The sequence below is a fragment of the Centruroides vittatus genome, unplaced genomic scaffold (assembly GCF_030686945.1).
Source record: "Centruroides vittatus isolate TY-2023 unplaced genomic scaffold, ASM3068694v2 contig_817, whole genome shotgun sequence".
Classification (NCBI taxonomy): domain Eukaryota; kingdom Metazoa; phylum Arthropoda; class Arachnida; order Scorpiones; family Buthidae; genus Centruroides; species Centruroides vittatus.
The window spans coordinates 1551195-1572452 of record NW_027122532.1 but is presented as its reverse complement, the minus strand read 5'-3'; the positions used below and the strand labels follow the sequence as shown (position 1 = coordinate 1572452).

Sequence of the window (21258 nt, the reverse complement as noted above, 5' to 3'; positions counted from 1 at the left end):
CACCAACGTTCTGACTGTAAGCAATTACAGCAACTCTCGTAGCATTTGGAGCAATTACAAAATGCTGTAGTAAACTTTCGACGAATCCTTTCTCAGCTTCGAAATTAGCGAGTCCTATGCTTCCAGATCGATCCAAAAGGAAGACCAATTCCGATGTCCCTCTTTCGAATTGATCGTTTTTAAGTAGCCGAATACCTTTAAGCCATTTCTCGTAATTCGGTTTCTCGTAATTTATGGAATAAACCCGAGTTAAATGGAAAGAGAAACAGCATAGGATAATTAATAAGTAATTAAACATGGCGAATATTCAATTTAATCCGAAGATATCAATCGTTAATTTTGGAAAATCCTTGAAATATTCAGATTACATATACGCAACATTGCATATTTTATAATCGATGGCCTTTATATCGGGGGACTGGCGTAAGAATAAGCCTCTGGCAGAGCCGATGTTTTGAATAAGAAAGTCCAAAGATTACGCACTTCTACGAAATAATTTAATACGAAATAAAGGTCAAATAAATTAAATTCGATAAGGTCGAGCTCTTTAATAAACAATCCCGAGAAAATCCCAATTCGGTAAACAGGAGTGACCAATAGATTTTAAAGTGAAACTAAATCGAATCTAACCGTTTCCTCGTTAAATATAAACTTATAAATTTATTAATTTAAAATATTTTTTACCCCTTTAAGTGAATAGCCGGTCGAAATAGGAGTTAAAAGATCCAATCAGAGCTTTGTAAAGTTAATAAACTTTCTCGTGGGACTGCGTCATCTCATCAGCTCCTCTGTAGACACGCTCCAAAGTTAAATCCAGCCTAGCACAATAGCAGTAAAGTTCACGAGGAACAACACGGGGAATATGTTTTACTTAGCCAGTTTATTTCTCTTAAATATCATTGCTTTAGGTAAGACGTTTTCAATTCCTTTTTTAAAAAATTGACATTACAATATAATTTCTACACAATATAACATTAAATATAGGATTATAAGATGTATTATGGCCTTATCTTATTATAATAAGGATATAACATAATGTATATAATATATAATTAATTTAATTAATGATTTTTATGCAAATATTCCGAAGATAAACACTACGATATTGGCCTCCTTCGGTGGGGAAATGTCTGTAGGAAATAAAATAAAAATAGTTAAATGCTCCTTTTAAGTGTAATTAACGAGAAATTTAATTGTTTAATTAATTTATTAACGAATTTTATTTCTGTAATTATGAAATGAATGCGAAAAATTGAGTGTAAAACCAATCAAGGTAGAGATAGCGTTGTTGTGCCCAACAAACATGCCGAGTGATTGGCACCTCGCCACAATGCCACTCGAATGTTTCCTATCTCAAATTTCACCATCTTAATTAGTAATTTTGAATTTTTACTAATTGCAATTAAGTCTAATTTGTGTATATTTACATTTATACTTTATTAAATACGTAATAAATTGGCGGTATTTTAAGTATATTAATTCATAAAATAGATTTAATATCACTTATGAATTTATTAATTTAATTGATAGTTAAGTGTAAATTTAATTAGTAATAAGGATAAATATTAATTTAATTAATAAACTATATTCGATTTTTTTTAAAATACTGGACTTGTTCAGGGGCTCGTAATTATAATCTGCTGCTAATTATCTTTTATTTATTAATAACTAATTATAATTTATATTAATTTTTTTAAATTTTTTAAAATAAATGTAAAATACAAAACGATAAATGAAACCATTTTATTCCTTAAGAAAAAAAAATTAAATCGGATTTTTTGGAGAGGCATCACGCGCGGTAACTCTATCCCTATGTAAAGCGCAGCTTGTTGATCTGGAGGGCAATTCTTTCCAGTTTAAAAGCATTAAATATTCATTATAATAATATAATTTGGAATGAATACGTTTTTTATACACAAACCTTTCTAATAGGGTAATAAATTATAATATACCAACGAGGTTACGTCTTGTAAATGTCACTTACCCTTTAGCAAACCGAAAACCTACATGACAGAAACAAGAAGCACGAGGGAATGACAAATAAATTAAAAAAAAAAAGTATAAATAAAGCCTTTCTTAAAGGACTTTTTATGATTTTACAAAGAAAACACAATCCCTAGTTCCTAAATTCAGCTTTATTAATACAGTTAATGCGTTGTTATCACAGCTGGAGGACCTTCGACAACGTACAAGAGGCCCTTTCTCTTAACCAAACAGTAATAGGCAATATGTATAAAATGACTGAAAATTTCACCAGGCCCCTCGTGATTCCAGGCTTTATCTCTATATTAAAAAAATACTAATAATAAAGACAATGAAATTATTATTATAGTAGAATTATTTATTTATTTATTTTATTTTTACGTTAGTGGAAATGCAAGAATGGACTAAACTCAACTGTCCAGCACCTCGAGCACCTAGAAATGGAATCAGTTTTATTTTTGATGATGGCCAAAGGGTACAATATCGTTGTCATCCCGGATTTGTAATGAAAGGAAAAGCTTCCTCGGTTTGTATAAATAATAAATGGAATAATCCTCCTCCCTTATGTCTTCTACCAAACAGTAAGTTCCTATTTTAATCCATAACGTTTTAATTTGTCGATTAAAAAAAAAATGAAAAAAAAAGCTGAACGGTCTTAAAAATAAAACGGAATTAAATAATTGATTAAAACATTATCTAAAATAAAACTAAACAATAAAAATAAATAAAACTTATGTGAATTTATTGGCTCCTTTTCGTGTTAGGATGTTTTATATTTGCTGAAATTTTTAGAAACTAAAAACTAGAAGTTTTTGTGTAAGAATGTAGTTTATTTCTATATTTATCTTACGACCTTACATGCCACGCACTCGCTTGTCAGACAGATGAAGGCTATTAAATGCAATTTTTTAAAATAAATTTTTATTTAATAATAATTAAAGATGATTTCCGAAAGCACTTATTATTAAGTGAAACCACAAGTAACGATAATATCTACTTATTTTAAGACATAGACAATGTGAAACGTTGCAAAAATTCTTCTAACTCTCACGCGAATTTTTGGAATTGTTGGGGGTCGATTTCTCTACAGATGTTACTCATTCGACAAATTATTACGTAACTTACGCTAAGCATGGCCTTCGAGATGGGGGAGCCCAGAGAAATGGGCTCTTAGCGGTTCTATTCCTATACATTAATGTTATTTTCACTAACAAAAAATCTTTAAGGCTGCTTTTTGTTAATTTAGAAACATTCTACATTTAAAAAGTGGCCTGGGAGGCCCACTAAAGGGTAAAACGGGTCCTATGCAAGCTCTCGACTGCCTCGATAAGATCTTGTTCAAATATAACTCTTTAATATAGAATATACACTCGATTTTTATTAATTTTTGGGTAAAAATAATAGTAGAAGGGGCATCATCTATACGAGTATATGCCAATAATTTCACAAAAGTTAATATATTTAAATTTTCTAATATATAAAAAAACCTCTAATAAAAATCTAAAACATTTCCATCCACGTTAAGCGTACCAAGATCACTTGTCTGCATCAGATAAAGTTGCTGTACCAACAATTCGCAATAGATTTAATTGGGAATCCAATGATATGGAACCGAGTCACATTTCACTACGATATGGAAATGGTTCTAGTAGATTACCACTCATAAATGGGCTGTGGAAGAATCCATCTACGAATATAGACAGCCGGGTTCTATCTATAGTACCGGATTCGAGTTTAGGAAATTCAGTACCACCTAAGCAACTAATAAAACAAGAAGTAGATATAGCCGAACTCCGTAAAAAGTTAGAACAAGAAGTAAAATCTTCGAGACACACACACGATAAAGGCAATTCCATTACGAAACTAGATCCTCAATATCCTCCGTTTTACGTTAATCCGGATGGTTTCGTATTGGGAGTTTCAAATTCGAACCGATATCCCGTCTATAGTTTAGGTACAATATACGATTCGAGTAGAAATAATTATCCCGTATCCGGCTATTTGGAGCCAGAGATGGTAGAATTAAGAAGAAAACAAATAGTAGAAGCTAAAAATATTCAGATGAGTGCTGCGAGTAAAAGGCATAGAAATAAATTCAACAATATTGTAACGTACAGTTCCAGAGACATACCCGTTTGGCAAGGAAGAATTAAGCCACAGAATAGATACCACACGGAAAAAACCGTATATAAAGCAACGAGAGTCGAAAGAAACAAGCATTTTGAACAAGATAATTCGGGATCCAAACCACCGAGTATGCCATTTAATCCGAGAACCGTTATAAAACCAAACCCACCCGCCATAGAAATTAACAAAGCGAACTTCTCAACGGATGTACCCAAATTTTTGAGTGTGAATAGGCCTACTGTTCCATTGCTGACGGAAGATATAGTGATAGCGACCATGCCAACACCCTTAAGTGAATTTTTAAATTTAGGTAATTCAGAAAACAATAAATCTACAAGGCCTACTGCATTTCCTCGAACTTCCACAAGTGACTCGAAGAACGAATTGCCTGCCGCTAATAAATATGATCGCGATCCTCTTGAATGGCCTCCCGAAGCTTTATGGTTTAAACAACCAACAACAGCGATACCTCGATTGTTTGTAACACAAAGAATTCCCACAATTCACGAAAAACAGAAGAAAAACCCTTCGATTAAGAAATCCAATAGAGGAACCAAACGAGGGAAGAATAGACGAAAGTCTCAAAAGGCTCCGATTGTTACTTTCAGCCATGGCAGAGTCAAGAGCACGAATTTGAAGAAAACTCAAAAATAAACAAGAAAATTCAACTTATGAATTATTTAAATTATATAAATTCATATTTTAATTCCAAAAAAATCCACAATATATTTTACTTTTTGCATTTTTTAAAAATATAATTAATAGCTCGTGCGAATTATATAACCCTCAAATCATCGCTGTAAAGTTTAACATGGACTAAAACCCAATTAAATCATTTTAATCGCGATTTAAAAACAACACTAAAATTGTTATTTAATTAAAACTCAATTTAAATTGTTTTATAAATTAAAAAATAATTCATATTTAAATTTTGAAAATAAAATTTGTTTTTATTTGAAATTTTTAAAGTGTAATTTTAGTTTATTAAAATTTTCCACGTGTTCTCTTTTAACTCTCTTCAGCCTTAACTCCTAAAATTAGGCCTAATTCACAGAATGTAAACAATGGTGTTGCCTATGATACGAGTTGCTTAAATACAGTAGCAAAGTTTATTTGGGCACCACGAGTACCAAATGCCCACACTAAAGAATACATTAGAGTGACAAATGACACTTATCCATACAATAAGTACCTCGCAGTTCTGTATGATTGTGATGAAGGTTATACCATGGAGAGTGACAATACTTCTAAGCTGTATTGTCGGAGGCACCAGTGGATAGGAGAATATCCTAAATGTATTCGACTAGGTAAGTGAAAAACATTTCTTTTATTAAAAGGAAAATGAAATTTGAATGAAATCATATTAAAATTCCCATAATTTTAATTTGATAATGAAGCGAAAAGATTTGGTTTGGTTTGACGGGATAAGACAATGCAACGTATGGGCCCTCTGCTAAGAGAGGATGCTCATATGTTGGGAAATATGAAGAATTTTAATGCAAAATTTCCCATTATATTTCAACATATTTCTATTAGCTCCTATTTAGATATGTGAAGAAATCCCGGAAAATCCATATGACCATCCTGTTGATAAGGCGTGAGCCCCGGTTCGGTGGTTTTATCCACTCGAAAGATTTGAAACATCGTGTCAAAACATTAATTGTTTTTTTTAAAATAAAGTTATTATGTAACGACTTTATGTAATAGGGACCAAAGAATTTTTAAAAAATTTGCGGGATTTCCCGGGATATTTCCCGGTTTAAAAAAAAACGACAGGGATCCCGGAATCCCGTTTGAGAAACCCTAGCCGACAGTCTCTTAGTGGCATTGTATTCAGGTTTTTTCATTTTTCGCAAAAGTTCTTTAACAATAGTCGAAAATACAACATAACTGCATATAGTGATTATGCAATTTATTTGGAGCAAACACAAAACACATCTTACTAAATAAAATAATAGCAAATTAAACAATTACAAAATTAATACACAATTGCTTTTCTTTGGTACACAGTTGAATGAAGTACGAGTAGATAATTATTTCTTAGGAAAATTGTCATTAACCTATAATATTTTGTTTTATATCGACACAATGGAGTGACGTTTTTCAAAACACTAGTCATATTATTCATCTCTTTATTTAGTTAGGACGCCAATTACAGGTCGCGTTTCGGGCATTCGCCTCTCTTCGGCTAACTAAACATTAAAATTGAACATAAGAAAATTTATACATACTTATACAAATTACACAGAACCATAGATGTCGCGTAATTAAAAACATACCTCAAAAGCACAGATCACGAACATACAAACAGCAAACGCAATGCGCCGTATCCGCTATCATAGATCGAATGAGAAATATGAATAGATTGACGGACTCGACGACAAACCTTCCAGACTGGACAAATTTATGTTTTATAAGTCCAAACATACGAAACAAATTCAGAAACGCTTTTTAGAAACAATGTTTTACCTTTAGTTTAGTTTATATCCGGATTCACCAAACTAAATTTGCGATATAACTATTGTAGCTTTTTTTGTACGAATCACACACGCATTAAACCCAACAGCGCAAACCCGTCAGCCGATTTGCATATACATCGACGTACAAATTTAGACCAATATTAATATATAGTAAAATTGACATATCAATATACGCTTTTTGATAATACGGAGTTTTACAAGTAAAATTTTTTGGCTTCTATAAATCACACACACATTCGTCTCAATAGCACAAAGCGGTCTACCAATTTGCATATACATCGGCAAACAGATTTAAACCAATATCATTATACAATAAAATTATTATATTAATAAACGTTTACGATATATCCCGATTTTTACAGTTAAGACTTTTAATTGGACAAACGTTAATTTTATATAATTTCTAGTTAATGGAGTTTTTCGCGGCATCTGGTTTTTTACCCCGCCGACAAATCTCGCGTAGAACTCTCCTTAACTACGCAACTTTCTACGTTTATCGATTTAATATACGGACATCGACCATTAATAATCGACGCCGCAACAATACATTTACAATATCTTCATCCGGTTTTCGCAAATTTTGACACCGAGATTTTTATTTACACAATTCTGGTTCTTATTTTTAATAATTTCGACACTCTCCTTAAATTTTCTGCGATACGTATTCTTTTCTTTGTGTAAGATCTGTACGTTAGTTTTATCTACGTCGCGGTCGTTTATTACGCGATGATCGCGGAAGGCCGAATTCGATCGGTGATATTTCAAATCGGAAATGTGTTGTTTAACTCGTATTTTTAGTTTACGTTTTGTCTCACCTATATAAAAACTATCATTTTTACACGTACACGTACTGTACAGTACATGGTATTTTGTACACAATATTCTTCGTGTCTTCTTTGTTTATGTTTCGATTTTTCGTACTTTGTTCAGCCTTCAATCTAGAAATCAAATTTTTATATTTTGGAGCGAGTTTCGTATTATTTTTCTTCGTTTCGGTATCTGTTTGTTCGTACATATTTTTTATATATGGGAAGCTTGAATATTTTGTTTCGACTTTTGTTTGGTAGCGCTATCGATTTTTTGTTGCCATTTGTTAATTAATCGAGTTAATTAATCCATTTATATTAATTTTTTTCTTTAAGTCAGTTATGTATTTATTTTTATTAATTTCTTTACTTGTTCTGTTTTGTATTTTTTATACTCCACGTAAAAAACATTCTTTTTGATATACAGAGGTACGTTAGAGCGATATCTTATTGTAGTCTCTATTGAACGAGGTTTTTTAAAAGGTTCGAATTCTAACTCATTCTTTTTTCTAGTAATTACAATATCTAAATACTTTGTCTACTATTATGAAAAATATCTTCCTCTCCTATTGTAAATTGAATTTCTTTGTTTATATTATTTATTATTTTTTCTTTTAGTTTGTTGTATACAATCGGAACATCGTCTACATACCTTCTATAATATTCTATACCGGGTATATTTTGGATTTTTTCATCTATATCGATCGTTATTATTTCGGCAAGTTTCGGTCCAACGACCGACCCCGAACCGATGCCATCTTCTTGCGTGTAGTCTATATGTTTCTGACCCGTGCTTTCGAGGTAATTTGTATAGATTTTCTTATGTTCAAATTTATAAAACATAAATTTGTCCAGTCTGGAAGGTTTGTCGTCGAGACCGTCAAACTGTTCACGTTTCTCTCATTCGATCTATTAAAGCAGATACGGCGCATTGCGTTTGCTGTTTGTATGTTCGTGATCTGTGCTTTTGAGGTATGTTTTTAATTACGCGACATCTATGGTTCTGTGTAATTTGTATAAGTATGTATAAATTTTCTTATGTTCAATTTTAATGTTTAGTTAACCGAAGAGGGGCGAATGCCCGAAACGCGAGCTGTAATTGGTGTCCTAACTAAATAAAGAGATGAATAATATGACTAGTGTTTTGAAAAACGTCACTCCATTGTGTCGATATAAAACAACGTAAATTAAAACACGGTTTCGTTGGAATAATAACCTATAATAGTTGTCCTGCCAGATTTAAAGAAACCGTGGAAAATGTTTCATACATAACATTTTAGAAAAATTTAGTAAAAAAAAAAGAAAATAGTATTTACTTGTTTCTGAGTATAACGCGGTGAATCAAATTTTTCTTTGTGTTCCTTCACTAACAATATTAAATTCAATATCGCCCAACGACGCCATTGAAACGTGCTACGGTCATAATCGTCGATTTCTATTATATATATATATATACGAGGGCGTCGCCAAGGGGGGCAGGAGGAGTAGCTGCCCTCCCTTAGAAATTCGAAAAAAAATTATTTAAATAATCTTCTTAGGCATCTCGTAAGTTTAAAAAAAAATGTTTTAATTAAGATATTTCTTTTCCGGTACATAGTAAATGATTAAAACTTCATGAATCGTTTCTATTTTACCTACATACAATTCATATCCTCTATCAATTTACATCATCTTGCCCTCCCTGGCCCATTGGCTGGCGTCGTCCTCGGATACGTTTTCTTTTTCTTTGTTCGTTTCAATTGTATCTACACTTTCTGAAGAAACAATTGAATCAAACTTACTTTTTTTCAAATTTACGTCTGTTGGTAATCCGAGTTCTTCCTTCATACTATACTAAAAGTAAACACCAATTTGCGTGGCGACAGTAAAATTAGCTCGGAAGTAAATGCACCCAAAGACGTCGGCTTGTCGTTCTGGAAACAATGAATTTTCGTGGTTGGTCTATCCCGGGTAGCCTACGTCGGGCCTGCTTCTAGCCACTCGCCTGTCCCATTGTGGGTCTGGAAAAAAGGCTATCTTAGTACCAAAATAGGTAAAGGGAGGTTGGCTAAGTGATTAAGGTTTCGGTCCACTGCTCTAGAACACTCGGGATCGAAAAATTCCATAAGCTTTTCCGGGTGCTCCATTCCGGATATATGGAGCCCTTTCATTCACTATCTAGTTGTCCAATTTTGGGCTTGGTCTAGCCTACGATGACCTTGATAAAATCGGCCCTATTAGTGCCCACAGGTACCGATCGACTGGCATCAGTTTATTTGCGTGTGGAAACACAAATTTAGATGACGCTATTTGACTGGTGCCATATCACAATAATCATTGCGTCAGTAAAGTATTGAACGGGTATACTTTTTGGCGTCGTTAAACATTATACGTAAAAACCTAGCTTATGGTATTTGGTATTAAGTTCTGCTCCTATTGACTCCTGTGCCTTTTGTCGAAAATTTCTAAAATTTTTCAGGGAGGTTTATTTATTAGGGACTCTGATGCTATTAAATTTTGGTAGTTAAATATCAAGGGGATGGGGAGATAGAGGAGGGTTATATTTCGAGACAATTTTGATTTTTTTTTTTATTTTATTATGGAAAAAGTTTAATTTTAAGAGTCTCTACTCTCAAAATTAAACTTTTCGCCATCTTATAGTAATTATATAAAAAATTTTTAAAAATAAAATCTCAGAACAGATGGTGCCGCACACAATTTTAGTTTTTTTGGGCCGGGAAAGTTACGCAACTCGTTACTGGAATTTTGATGTTTGATTATATATTTAATCCCTGCCTATCCATGGCTTCTAAGAAGAATCTGAAAGCGTCGAAGACTGAAAGGCATGTTGTAGTATCAACGACTGAGGCGAAGAAGGAATTTATCGCAAAGCGTGAAAGCGATACACGTGGTGCGGATTTGGCGGCCATGTTTAAAAGACGGTGTGATACTAGTAAATGCAATTCTCATCTTATTATACAGCAATTACGTATTTGATTGCTTTCGTGTTTTAATTTATTATTTAGAGCATTTAATCACGTTATTTTTACCTTAAAATACAAGTATATGCATTTGCTATTTATCATTAGAAATTGCTTATTAGCATTAGAAATAATGGAGAAAATTGATTCGGACTTCGAACGATTCGGAGTTGACGAATGACCTGAAATGTATTCGAACGAATGACCTCCTGGAACGGAATTAATTAAATTCGAAGTACGAGACACTACTAGTTCTTTAAAATGCCGCTTTACTCCGATTTAAAAATTTGTCTTACATAAAAAATTTAAACATTTAAGATTAGAGAATTGGGAATAAAAATGTATTTAAGTGTGTAGAATTAATTTAAAATTTTCTATTTAATACAGCTGGTAATGCAAAATCTTGTTCCGTGCGGAATGGAGGATGTCATCATCTGTGTCATAATGTTCGAGGAAAAATTTCGTGTTCCTGCCGTTCTGGATATTTTTTAGCTGCTGATAAAAAAACGTGTACAAGTAAATACATTTTAGCTGTGTTTTCTTTCTTTTATTTACCGGTTTATTTGGTACGAGTGGAGTATTCGCCAAATTGAAATTTCGACTTCTTTGGCTTACCCCGTCTCTTGTCCGTGTCAAATATAGAAAACAATGTACACAAACCTGCTAGCAACATTGTTTTTGCGAGCAGGAAACACTCTTGCAAACTGCTTTCCTATGTTTGGCTTCCTCGTTCTTGAGTTATGGGAAAAGAAGTTGTGGCATGTTTTAAGGTTGAAATCTCTCCTTTCACTCACCCCTTCAGTTGATAATGTTATACATGAAAATCAATGTTTCAAGTGGGATATATATACACAGATTAGGCTAGGATAGAAGCCATGCATCGTATCACAGGATGTGATTGTTTACCATCGTTACTGGATTACGCGCTGTTATGGAGCTGGCATCGAGGGCGTGCAAGATAGATGGCCCCGACTAATGTATAAGGGTGGAGATTGCCCCGTTCGGGAAGGACCTCGAATAAAGTATTCGGAGTAAGTATCTGTATTCCCGTCTCGTGGGGGTTCCGAGCGTGTCACGAAGGGTGTATAAACATCGAGTAAACCACTTAAAACACACACTAGAAGAGCACTAAAGTGCAATAGGCCTATTTATTATATTGCAGATATTTTCCCCAAAACTTTAAAACAGAAGTTCAGTCTCCCTTGCAACGTTATTTTCTTCATGCTGCGTGATCAACTGAAGGGATGAGTGTAAGGGGAATTTGAAATTTTGGTTCGCAGAATTCTCCACTTCTATCAGTCTCTTTGCTATCAAGCATACAATTTAAACCAGAAGCTTAATATTTTTGTATCAGAGGTGCTTGTTTAGCCTGTTGTTCCCACACAGCACAGAGATGTTTGTTACATACTTCCCACAATATGCATTTTGTGGTGTGAAGGGATTGTCATAAGGCAATCCCTTCACACCACATTTACAAGCCATAGTCATTGTATGCTTTTATTTGTAATAAGTTAAATGGATTATTTTTTATTTTGGCAGTAATAATTTACATCAGAGTTTGTAAATGGAAAATGGAGGAACTTTGGGAGGATATTTGCTTGATTTATGTTTAAAAGATATGCTCTAAGTTGTTACACACTTCAATATACATAATTAGGATGGCCACCTCTCCAGGTTTTTGCACGTCGTCTCCAGACTCCGAGTCTTATGATAATTTCTCGAGGTTGCATTGATTTTTATGCATTACTAAATACAGTAATAAACAAATTTTTGAGCATGCTATTCATATTAGTTATCTCATTTTTTCTGAATGTATATATACAATACTCTTGAGGATATAACATGAATACATAAAACAAGTTGGATTTAATGTGTTGTAATTTGTTAAGTTATTATTACTGCATCTGTCAGGTTCAAATATACGGATCCTCCAAATATTTGAACATTGTTGTTTGTATATTCAGGAAACCCAGCCTGATTGAGTCAAGATCAGAATAAAGCTGCTTGTCATATGACAGTTGTAGTCACATGATCAGGAGAGCCATGTGACTAAGCTATTATAGTTATATTATTCCAGGTTTATAGTGCTTCAAAGTTAGTCACCCTATATGTAATAAGAAATATGAGTAAATGTTTTTGACATTATTTACTAAATCTCTTTGTATGCTTACACCCATTTTAATACATAATATTTTGTATTAAAAATTATTTTTTAAAAGTATGAGTTTTGATAGTAATGATTATAACATAGCTGACTTTGGTGCATTTTTCTCGCACGTAATGACATTCTGTCTTAAAAAAGACAGAATTTCATTACGTGCGAGAAAAGACAGCTAAGTTAGGAGCATCGTCTAAATAAACAAGATTCTTTAAGTATTCCCATAACCAAAGATCACAAGGAATCAATTTTGGTAATTATAAATGTCTTACTGTCCTTACTTCTAATTTATTTTTAGTTGTCTACTTGGACATTATTCATTAGTAGGACTTTATACTGGTGTTTAAAATTTGACACAATAATGAGAGTTAGTTTAGAAAAAACAAATTTTCTTTATTATATCACCTGTAGTAGTAATTTTTTCTGAATCACTACTACTGAATTACAGAAAAAATTACTACTACAGGTGATATAATAAAGAAAATTTGTTTTTTCTAAACTAATTCTCATTATTGTGTCAAATTTTAAACACCAGTATAAAGTCCTACTAATGAATAATGTCCAAGTAGACAATTAAAAATAAATCAATTTTGGTGATTGTGGTGGCCATGCTGTTGGAAATGATTATTTAATGACTCTTGATGACTTTGCTGGTTCACTAGTTTGCAATCCCTTGTTTCACATTGAAATTTGTCATTTCTTTGGAATGCTAAATCATTTTCCTGAGATTAGTAACATTCAGAGGACCTTTTCATGAAGACTTTAAACATCAGAATTCCTTAAATACAACAACAGATGGGGCTGTCAGGATGTCAGGAAATTTCCAGAGGCACCTGTAGAATTGGTTGATTTTCATCCTTCATATTCATAATTAGTTGTGGTGCTGCAGTCACAATTGTCAAAATGGCATTGGTTCAAGAGAAAATGTAAACTGTTATCTTCTGCTGGATGGGGCTCCTCCACATTGGAGTCATCGAGTACAGTCAAGTGAGGTATTATCTGGAAACAGAGTTTCCTGATCGTTGGATTGGAAGCAATGGCCTCATTCCACAGATCCCACGGTTCCCCAACATTATACCTCTAGACTTAATTTCAATTAAAAAGGCAGATAGTATTTTCTCAACATAAAAATATATTAAAAACTAAGTCATCTTCATTTGCATCATGTCTAATTACCAGAAACAAAAACAGTCTTTCTTCATAAAGATAACCTTTTATTAGATGCTATGCCTCTTCAAAATTATGTAAAAGGTCATCTCTGTGCAAGAAGACTGTTTTTGTTCTTGGACATGATGGAAAAAAAGACGACTTAGTTTCTTCTACATTTTTTACATTGTTTCTCGGCTTCTTCCTCTATGAATATGCAAAGGACACGAGTTATGCTAGTAAGAAAATAGATGATCTCGGTCATAGATGTGTGCAGAAAATTTTTCATGTAGGCAAAGCTTGAAGATAAATAATTAAGTGTCACATTTGCCTTCTGCTGTGAACAACCTTGACTTCAATGAACTTCATGTGCACATACAAGATGTTGTTGCTTCTGTTATACCTAAGAGGTGCCAGTGCTAGTCCATATATTTCCTGTGCTGCTTGAACAGGTCCCGTTTGCTTGCTCCATATCATAATTTATTAATCCATTATAGGTCTAACATACATTTAAAAACTATATTATGATATATTTCAATTTTAATCAATTATATATTTTGTTATTAATATATACTGTATTTTAGAAACATTCCATGGGAGACGAACAGATGAAATTCAAGGTGACGATAGTGGAGAAAGAAATTCATGCCAAATAAATAATGGTGGTTGTGATCATAAATGTAACTTAGAACTAAATGGAGACATCACCTGTAGTTGTTTTGAAGGATTTAAATTAGAAAAAGATGGTAAAAAATGTACTGGTATGTTTTAAAATAATTTATATAAATATTAAAATCTGATATTAAAGTAGGAAGTTATCTTATTTTTGAATTATTTATTTTGATGAAGATATTAACGAATGCCTCGTAAATAACGGAGGATGCGAAGGAACGTGCTACAATCAAATTGGTTATTTTGTTTGTCGTTGTCCAAGAGGTTATAAACTAACTGCCAACAGAAGAGGCTGCCAAGGTAAAAAGTAGAAATTAAGAATTATTGTTATAATATTGTATATAATGATGTATACATCTCAGAATTTACAAGATTCTTATTAGAGATTATTTTAAAAATTACTATTTTTATTATTTAAAACTAAAAATTTCCCAGCTATTAATGGCTGGATTTGTCTTCTAAACATCATGTTTCTCTTATAGATGTTGGATTTCTAGAGTATTTACACAAAATATGTACTATTCCAAGTAATGCAGCCTTCTGCATAGCATATCGATGTTGATTCTATCAAACTAGGTTTTTTGGATGTTGTTCTAGATTTCACGGAATGGCTCCTAATGGTCTGACCACATTGGATTTGTGACTGTTGTCTTTTTCCATAGTTGTTCAACTATGTCAAATATAAGCACTTGCATAGTTGCAAGTGCTTGTATTTAATAACTTTCTCTAATTGTTGTTTATCCAGCCTACTGTCATTTCTGCCTGTCACATCAGTAATCCATATCTCAATTTTTTTTCTATTAGTATATGTCTGAAGTGTTATGAATCATGTTTATCCATCTGTATTTGAAAATCTCAACATGTGTTCAGGATTTTTTTTAACCCTTAAACTGTGTTTTAATGAGATTTTACTGTAAATACAAAGTTATAACTTGCAAGAATAATACAACATATATATTGTTTGTCATCTTTATTGATACATTTAATTTATTTTTTACATTGTTAATGTCTTACTAAATATAGGTATGTAGATTGAAGATAGATCTAGACGTGATAGATATGAATAATGCATGTCTGGTTTTATAGATAAACTAAACAAGCTATATATTAGGGAATCTTTCCAGGTGAGTGAGAGCACCATTTAGGACTTCACATTTTTAAATTTATTGTTTGATTGAGAAAGAAGGGCCTCTTATATTTTAGAGCTATTACAAGTTTACATTCAGCTCTGGTATAATGTATTTTTAGAAATGTATTCCTTGTAGTGCACACATTATTGTCATAAATATTTCTTATTTTATTAATTTAATATTAATATTATATTTAGATGTAAACGAATGCTTTAGAAACAATGGTCACGGGCCTTGCGGTGATAAATGTACAAATACCAAAGGAGGATATTTTTGTTCTTGCACAATACCGGGAACGATTTTGGGACCAAATAATCGTACGTGTGAAGGTAATAAAATTCAATTATGGATTTATATTTGTCATTTTAATCAAGAAAAATTAATGTAAATACATTATATATTTTATATGTATGTTGTATTTCTATTTCAGATATTGATGAATGTAAAGAAAATAATTTTGGTTGTTCTCATATTTGTCACAATGCATATGGTAAAGCATTTTGCTCGTGCCCTGTAGGATTTATTCTTGACGATGATGATAAAACTTGTGTTGGTAAGTCAAAATATTATTTTAATTTTTTAAACTTTTGAAAGTTTTAAAACTTGTTAAGTATGGTCTACAATAACTATTTTATTGTAAATAATAGAGACTGTTATTATTAATAATTATAGACTGAATATTAATAATAATAATTAAGCAAAGAGTGACCCACAAGTAGAGTGTGATCCAAAGTGTGAGTGGCTGCTAAATAGTACCTGTTCCTCATGTTAGAAATGGTTGATCTATAAACACCTGGCTTTATGTGTATAAGCACAATTTCTGTGGAGAAAACAAAAATGGTAGTAACAGCATGCTATCAACTCAGATGTTGCCTGGGTTAACAAAATCCACATTTATGGGTAGGCAGAGGCTTATGTTCAAAAAATCTGTCACAGTCTACTTTAGCCACCAGTGATGAATGCATCACTGGCCCAAGTATGGCTATGTATCACAGACACATTCATCACCTCAAAAGCACACAGCAGACAACACATGCAAACCCAAACAAACAAAGTGTTTCAGTAGCAATCCAGCCACTAATTATAAGATTAGAAAACCACATCAACAGATGAAGTAGACTCAAGAAATGAATGAATTTATCTTCTGTACCTACTACACCATCACTAAACTCAAAACTGACATGAATTTACAGACAGATGCTATATGAGAAATTTACACTAAAATGCCCACATCTCACTGTTACAGAGCAAAGCATTGTTGATCAAAAAGAATTATTATACACAATGACTTTATTCAACAAACAATGCTTGAACATATCAAACAACGTGTTGCACAGAAGGTACAGTACAGTACATTAAGAAACTAGATCACATAATTGATTAGACACTCATTTAAGCCATCCTGCACCTTTTGGTACTTGGCATATTTTTAAAACTGTATTCTGGCTAAAAAATGTGAAATTAGAATGCATGCTTTTATTTATCAGGAAAAAAAGAGTTTAAAAGAAGTCATTTACCATTAAAATATTCTACATGAGTACATATAATAGCAGCTTAACTATAACAAAAGCAAATAATAATTATAATATATTTAATTAAACAATAACATTTTTACTCAAGAAATGGCCTTCAGTAACCTGTATCCTACTGAAGGCCATTTGGAGAATTCATTAGCCAATGGGGGATTGTAACTTCACATATACGATGCAATTAACCAAAAACCACACCTTTTAGGCCTTTTCCAGCACAATATTTTCTTTTGACAAACATTTTCAGCTCACTTTATAATCCTATCTCAGATCTGTCAAGAATTCTAAACTTCAATGTTCTAAATTGGAACATTAGCAGGTGTGATGATGTATGCCCTATTTGTTTTTAAAATTTTTTATTGCTTTTGCTCCACAAGCTTCACCATTAAAACTGGACCATGTATTACCAAACTTCAAAAAGATGTTAATAGAAATGAAGGAATCACACAAAGTATATCTCAGATAAGATGGCATTCAAATTGCAGAACACAAATACAGATTCCAAAAATAGAACCCTTATGGAGAAGCATTTTGGCCAGTAAAAAATGGCTTTAGAACAGTGACATAATAGTAATGAAAGCAAACAAAAGTAGGGCTTTAGTTCTAATGGAAAGGTCATCTACCTTTTTCAATTGGACACACTGTTCACAGCACCTGAATGTGAAAAGATAAATAACAACTTCTTAGACAAACTACAAAATCAAGCCACCAAATTTGCATACACATGACTAAGATTTTCCATTTAGACAAAACAATTTTAAAATATCCAGACACCCCAAGGCTCTTTGCATTCACTAAAACTCATAAACAAGACCAACATAAAAAGATGTATAATTAATAAAGCCAAATTGCCTATGCTACTTTCAAAAAGAAGTGCACAACATATTTACACAATGTCTCAAAGATTATGAGTTCACCTGTGCACACACAGAAAAATTGGTGGCTAAATTGTGAGAAATTAAGGTATTTAATGATGAACACATTACCATTTTAGAATTTGTCTCACTTTATCCCCCAATTTGATTGCAACCATGCTTCTGTGCCCTACGTAATTTTTTATTAGAATGTTTTCAGAGAAGCCAAGCACATCACAAACACATTTTAGAAATTACCAATATCTAATGGTGTATTTCATTGGGCTACAATCTGAAAAAATTGTAGATCTATAAATTCTCACTGTTGTGTGTCCGTCTGTCTTTCCTTAACCTCTAAACGGAGTTAGATAGATGAAAGAGAGAACCAGATAAGAAAAACTTATGTGCTGGAAGCCCTAATTAACTATAAGAACTGATGCAAACCGGAAGTCACGTTATTTTAGTTCAAAAATTTTCTCCCAAAAGGTGTTAGGCAACTGGGATGACTCTATTGTTAAAGGAAAAGTATGATGTACAGGGGCAAGCCACTACTAATTTGAGGTAGAGAGCATATATTTTAGATTGAATAAACTAAAAATATGATTAAAAATTGCATCCTGACATTGTGACGTCATAATAAATAATCATTCATTCTTCAAATACAATGACAACACTTTTATACAAAAACATGGAGTACTTATGGACGGTTCCCTTTTAGGGGACATTTGCGAATTGTTGATGAGGACCCTGGAAAAGAAAATAGTACCTAGGTTTCTATCCAACATCATTCTGTACACGAGATATATAGATGTAGATGTGTTCATGGAATGGAAATGTAAATCTGTTATAAACAGAAAATTTAACAACAATCCGTATGGTTGCAAGCTACAACTTGACCAATTCAGCAATCATCAGTGCATTTCCTTGACTTGAATATCAGGTTCAGAAATAGAGGAGTCACCATCAAGGTGTACTATAAACCAGATTATTACCCATTTTTCATACCAGCACAGTATAGTAACCCCTTCCAGTAAAAAGTAGCAGCTTTTGGGATGCTGGAAAGATGTGCTACATGCATTATACAGATATGGAAAACACTAAAAAAGAACAGACAAATTGAGAAAATCATGTTGACACAAGGTTATTGCATAGCGATGGCTCAAAAGTTGTAGGTTCAAAAGTAATGAAATAGAACAACTAACCACCAGAAATTCTACCTCCAACCAATCTAAACCAGGCCTATTGTGGTAGATTTTGATCCCAAGCTAAATTCAATTTATAGGCAGATTGCCTCATACTTAAGTGCCTGCATTTGCTATCACTGAAATACCATGATATTCAAATTATTGTACAACAGCAAAGACTGTGAACTCTTTAAGTTTGAATAAGACATTTTTTATTGTTGACAAGCTATTAGTTCCTTAGTATTTCAGAAAAAATAAATATACAAGAGATAGTATACATCAGCTTTCATCAACAAATGTATTACACAAATGTTTAAATAGCATACAAATTGTAGATAGTTTTATTATTCATAAAATATAATATCACTTGTAAAATTGATTGACTGTGTTTTTATTTTAATTTTTGTTTCCCTTGTTAAATTTTCTTAGATTACAATGAATGTGAAATACCAGAATTTGTTCAGACTTGTAAAGAAAAGTGTATAAATACAGTTGGAAGCTTCCAATGTCAGTCAGTTGAAGAATTAAAAGAAATTCCAGATTCTACACCATCTTCAAGATGTAAGCCTGGTTACAAGCTTACTGAAATAGGAACTTGTAAAGGTGAGAATTAGCATTAATGTACAGGTAAAAATCAACATTAGTCTAATAATAACATTAATATGAAGATATTGGAATGATATTCTCATATTAATTGGCATTCTGTCATGTATGTATCCAGCAGATTCATGATGTATTTTTTTTATTGAATTTCTCAACAATAAATAACAGTTGAACTTTGTAGTATTTCTCAACTGATATCTTCTGAAGTGATTTCTACAGTGATTTTCAAGTTTGAGAAATTTTATGAAAAACAATACTTTACTACCATCTGCAGTAAATTCTGTTGCAACACGAGGGTGCTGTGCTCTTGATTGTTGCACATAATAATCGCGATTTGATAAAATAACAATGTAGAATATTTAAACTTTACCACATTGCTACATGTTCTATCTTTTTCTCTTGGTTTCAATGAATGAACCAATCCCAATTCATTTCAAATAAGTCATTTCAGCTATTTTTGACAATGCAATTTTCTTGCTTTGGTGTTATCACCCTGCTTTCTCACAATCAGAGCATGATAAAAAATTTATTACTTTCAATTTTGCAACAATTAAAATTTATGTTCATTACATAGCAATATATTTAGTAATTGTGACCCAAACATTTATTTGGTAATTTTATCAATATTTTTTAAATTATTAAAAATAAATTTATAGAATTCATTACTGGCAATACTAGTTGTTAAATCTAAAAGAAAACATGCCCCCAAGTGCAAGAAAACAATTTGTTAGCCATTTGACTCGCTACTAACAGAAAAGGGAGTTTTTGAAAACAAAGTAATAAAACGATTAGCAGTTTTGTAAGGTTGCAAATGGGGGTGGAAATGTCAAGAGGATTGATGGGTCGTGAAGGGTTTGTATGTGGATGATCGGCATTGAGAACTCTATGGTTACAAGAAGCCGTTTATTTGACACAAAAAAAGCTTACAAGATTTCACGATCGTGGAGGTTCTGAGTGAGTGGCGGCCTCTGGGTCTTCCTCTCCTTTCCAAGGTAGTCTGAAATGAAGGATTTTCCCTGGTTCACAAATGACAGTACCTTCGATGTCTTGACGACTCCAGGACGATGCAGTCGACTTCCGGTGATGGGAAGATGTCGATTCGAAGTCGGGAGAGGGAGACGAAGATGAGCACGAGACATACACACAATAACTGGTCCGTCACTTGGAATTTTCAAGAGAAGAAGCCATCATATCTTTGAATTCCCAAGGTTTTATTAATTCTGTCCTTGATTGCCCATTCTGATTGGTTGCTTTTCTTCATTCTCGCTTTCTAAGTGGTTGACCACTTGTTACTAGAGAGGTTGCAGCCAACGTTTTCAGCCCAAAATGTGAAGGTTGGATGTCAAGTTCTGCCATCTTGCAATTCTAGAAGGTTGATAATGGCGTTCGCTATGTCTAGCATGACGAGTAAAAGTTCATCCTAAACTTCTTCATTTTTTTGTGTTTGGGGTTAAAATTACAATGTATTTTTTAAAAATAATCATTATTTAAGCATTTATGAATAATATTGTAAAGAAACAGATGATTTTAATCCAGAAATTATTTAATTATTCAATTTTTATGCAAGTGATGTGAAGTGCCTATAGAATTCACATATATTTCTGTTCATAATAGCTTATCATTCTG

General features: G+C 32.6%; 2 protein-coding genes across 3 annotated transcripts in view; one reads left to right on the top strand and one right to left on the bottom strand.

Annotated features, from left to right (window-relative positions):
- The window catches only part of LOC136982250 (sushi, von Willebrand factor type A, EGF and pentraxin domain-containing protein 1-like), a 43575-nt gene extending 43259 nt beyond the window's left edge, over positions 1 to 316 (bottom strand). The window contains exon 1 of the mRNA XM_067278712.1: positions 4 to 316. Within this exon, the coding sequence (XP_067134813.1) occupies positions 4 to 298 (295 nt within the window). The 5' untranslated portion in view covers positions 299 to 316. The remainder of the gene's footprint in view (positions 1 to 3) is intronic.
- A 372-nt stretch (positions 317 to 688) lies between these two features.
- The window catches only part of LOC136982256 (fibrillin-2-like), a 66288-nt gene continuing 45718 nt past the window's right edge, over positions 689 to 21258 (top strand). For both annotated transcript variants that reach the window (XM_067278724.1, XM_067278723.1), the window contains exons 1-9: positions 689 to 908; positions 2370 to 2564; positions 5133 to 5417; positions 10744 to 10872; positions 14245 to 14421; positions 14510 to 14632; positions 15660 to 15791; positions 15893 to 16015; positions 19459 to 19632. In XM_067278724.1, the coding sequence (XP_067134825.1) occupies positions 863 to 908; positions 2370 to 2564; positions 5133 to 5417; positions 10744 to 10872; positions 14245 to 14421; positions 14510 to 14632; positions 15660 to 15791; positions 15893 to 16015; positions 19459 to 19632 (1384 nt within the window). In that variant the 5' untranslated portion in view covers positions 689 to 862. The remainder of the gene's footprint in view (positions 909 to 2369; positions 2565 to 5132; positions 5418 to 10743; positions 10873 to 14244; positions 14422 to 14509; positions 14633 to 15659; positions 15792 to 15892; positions 16016 to 19458; positions 19633 to 21258) is intronic.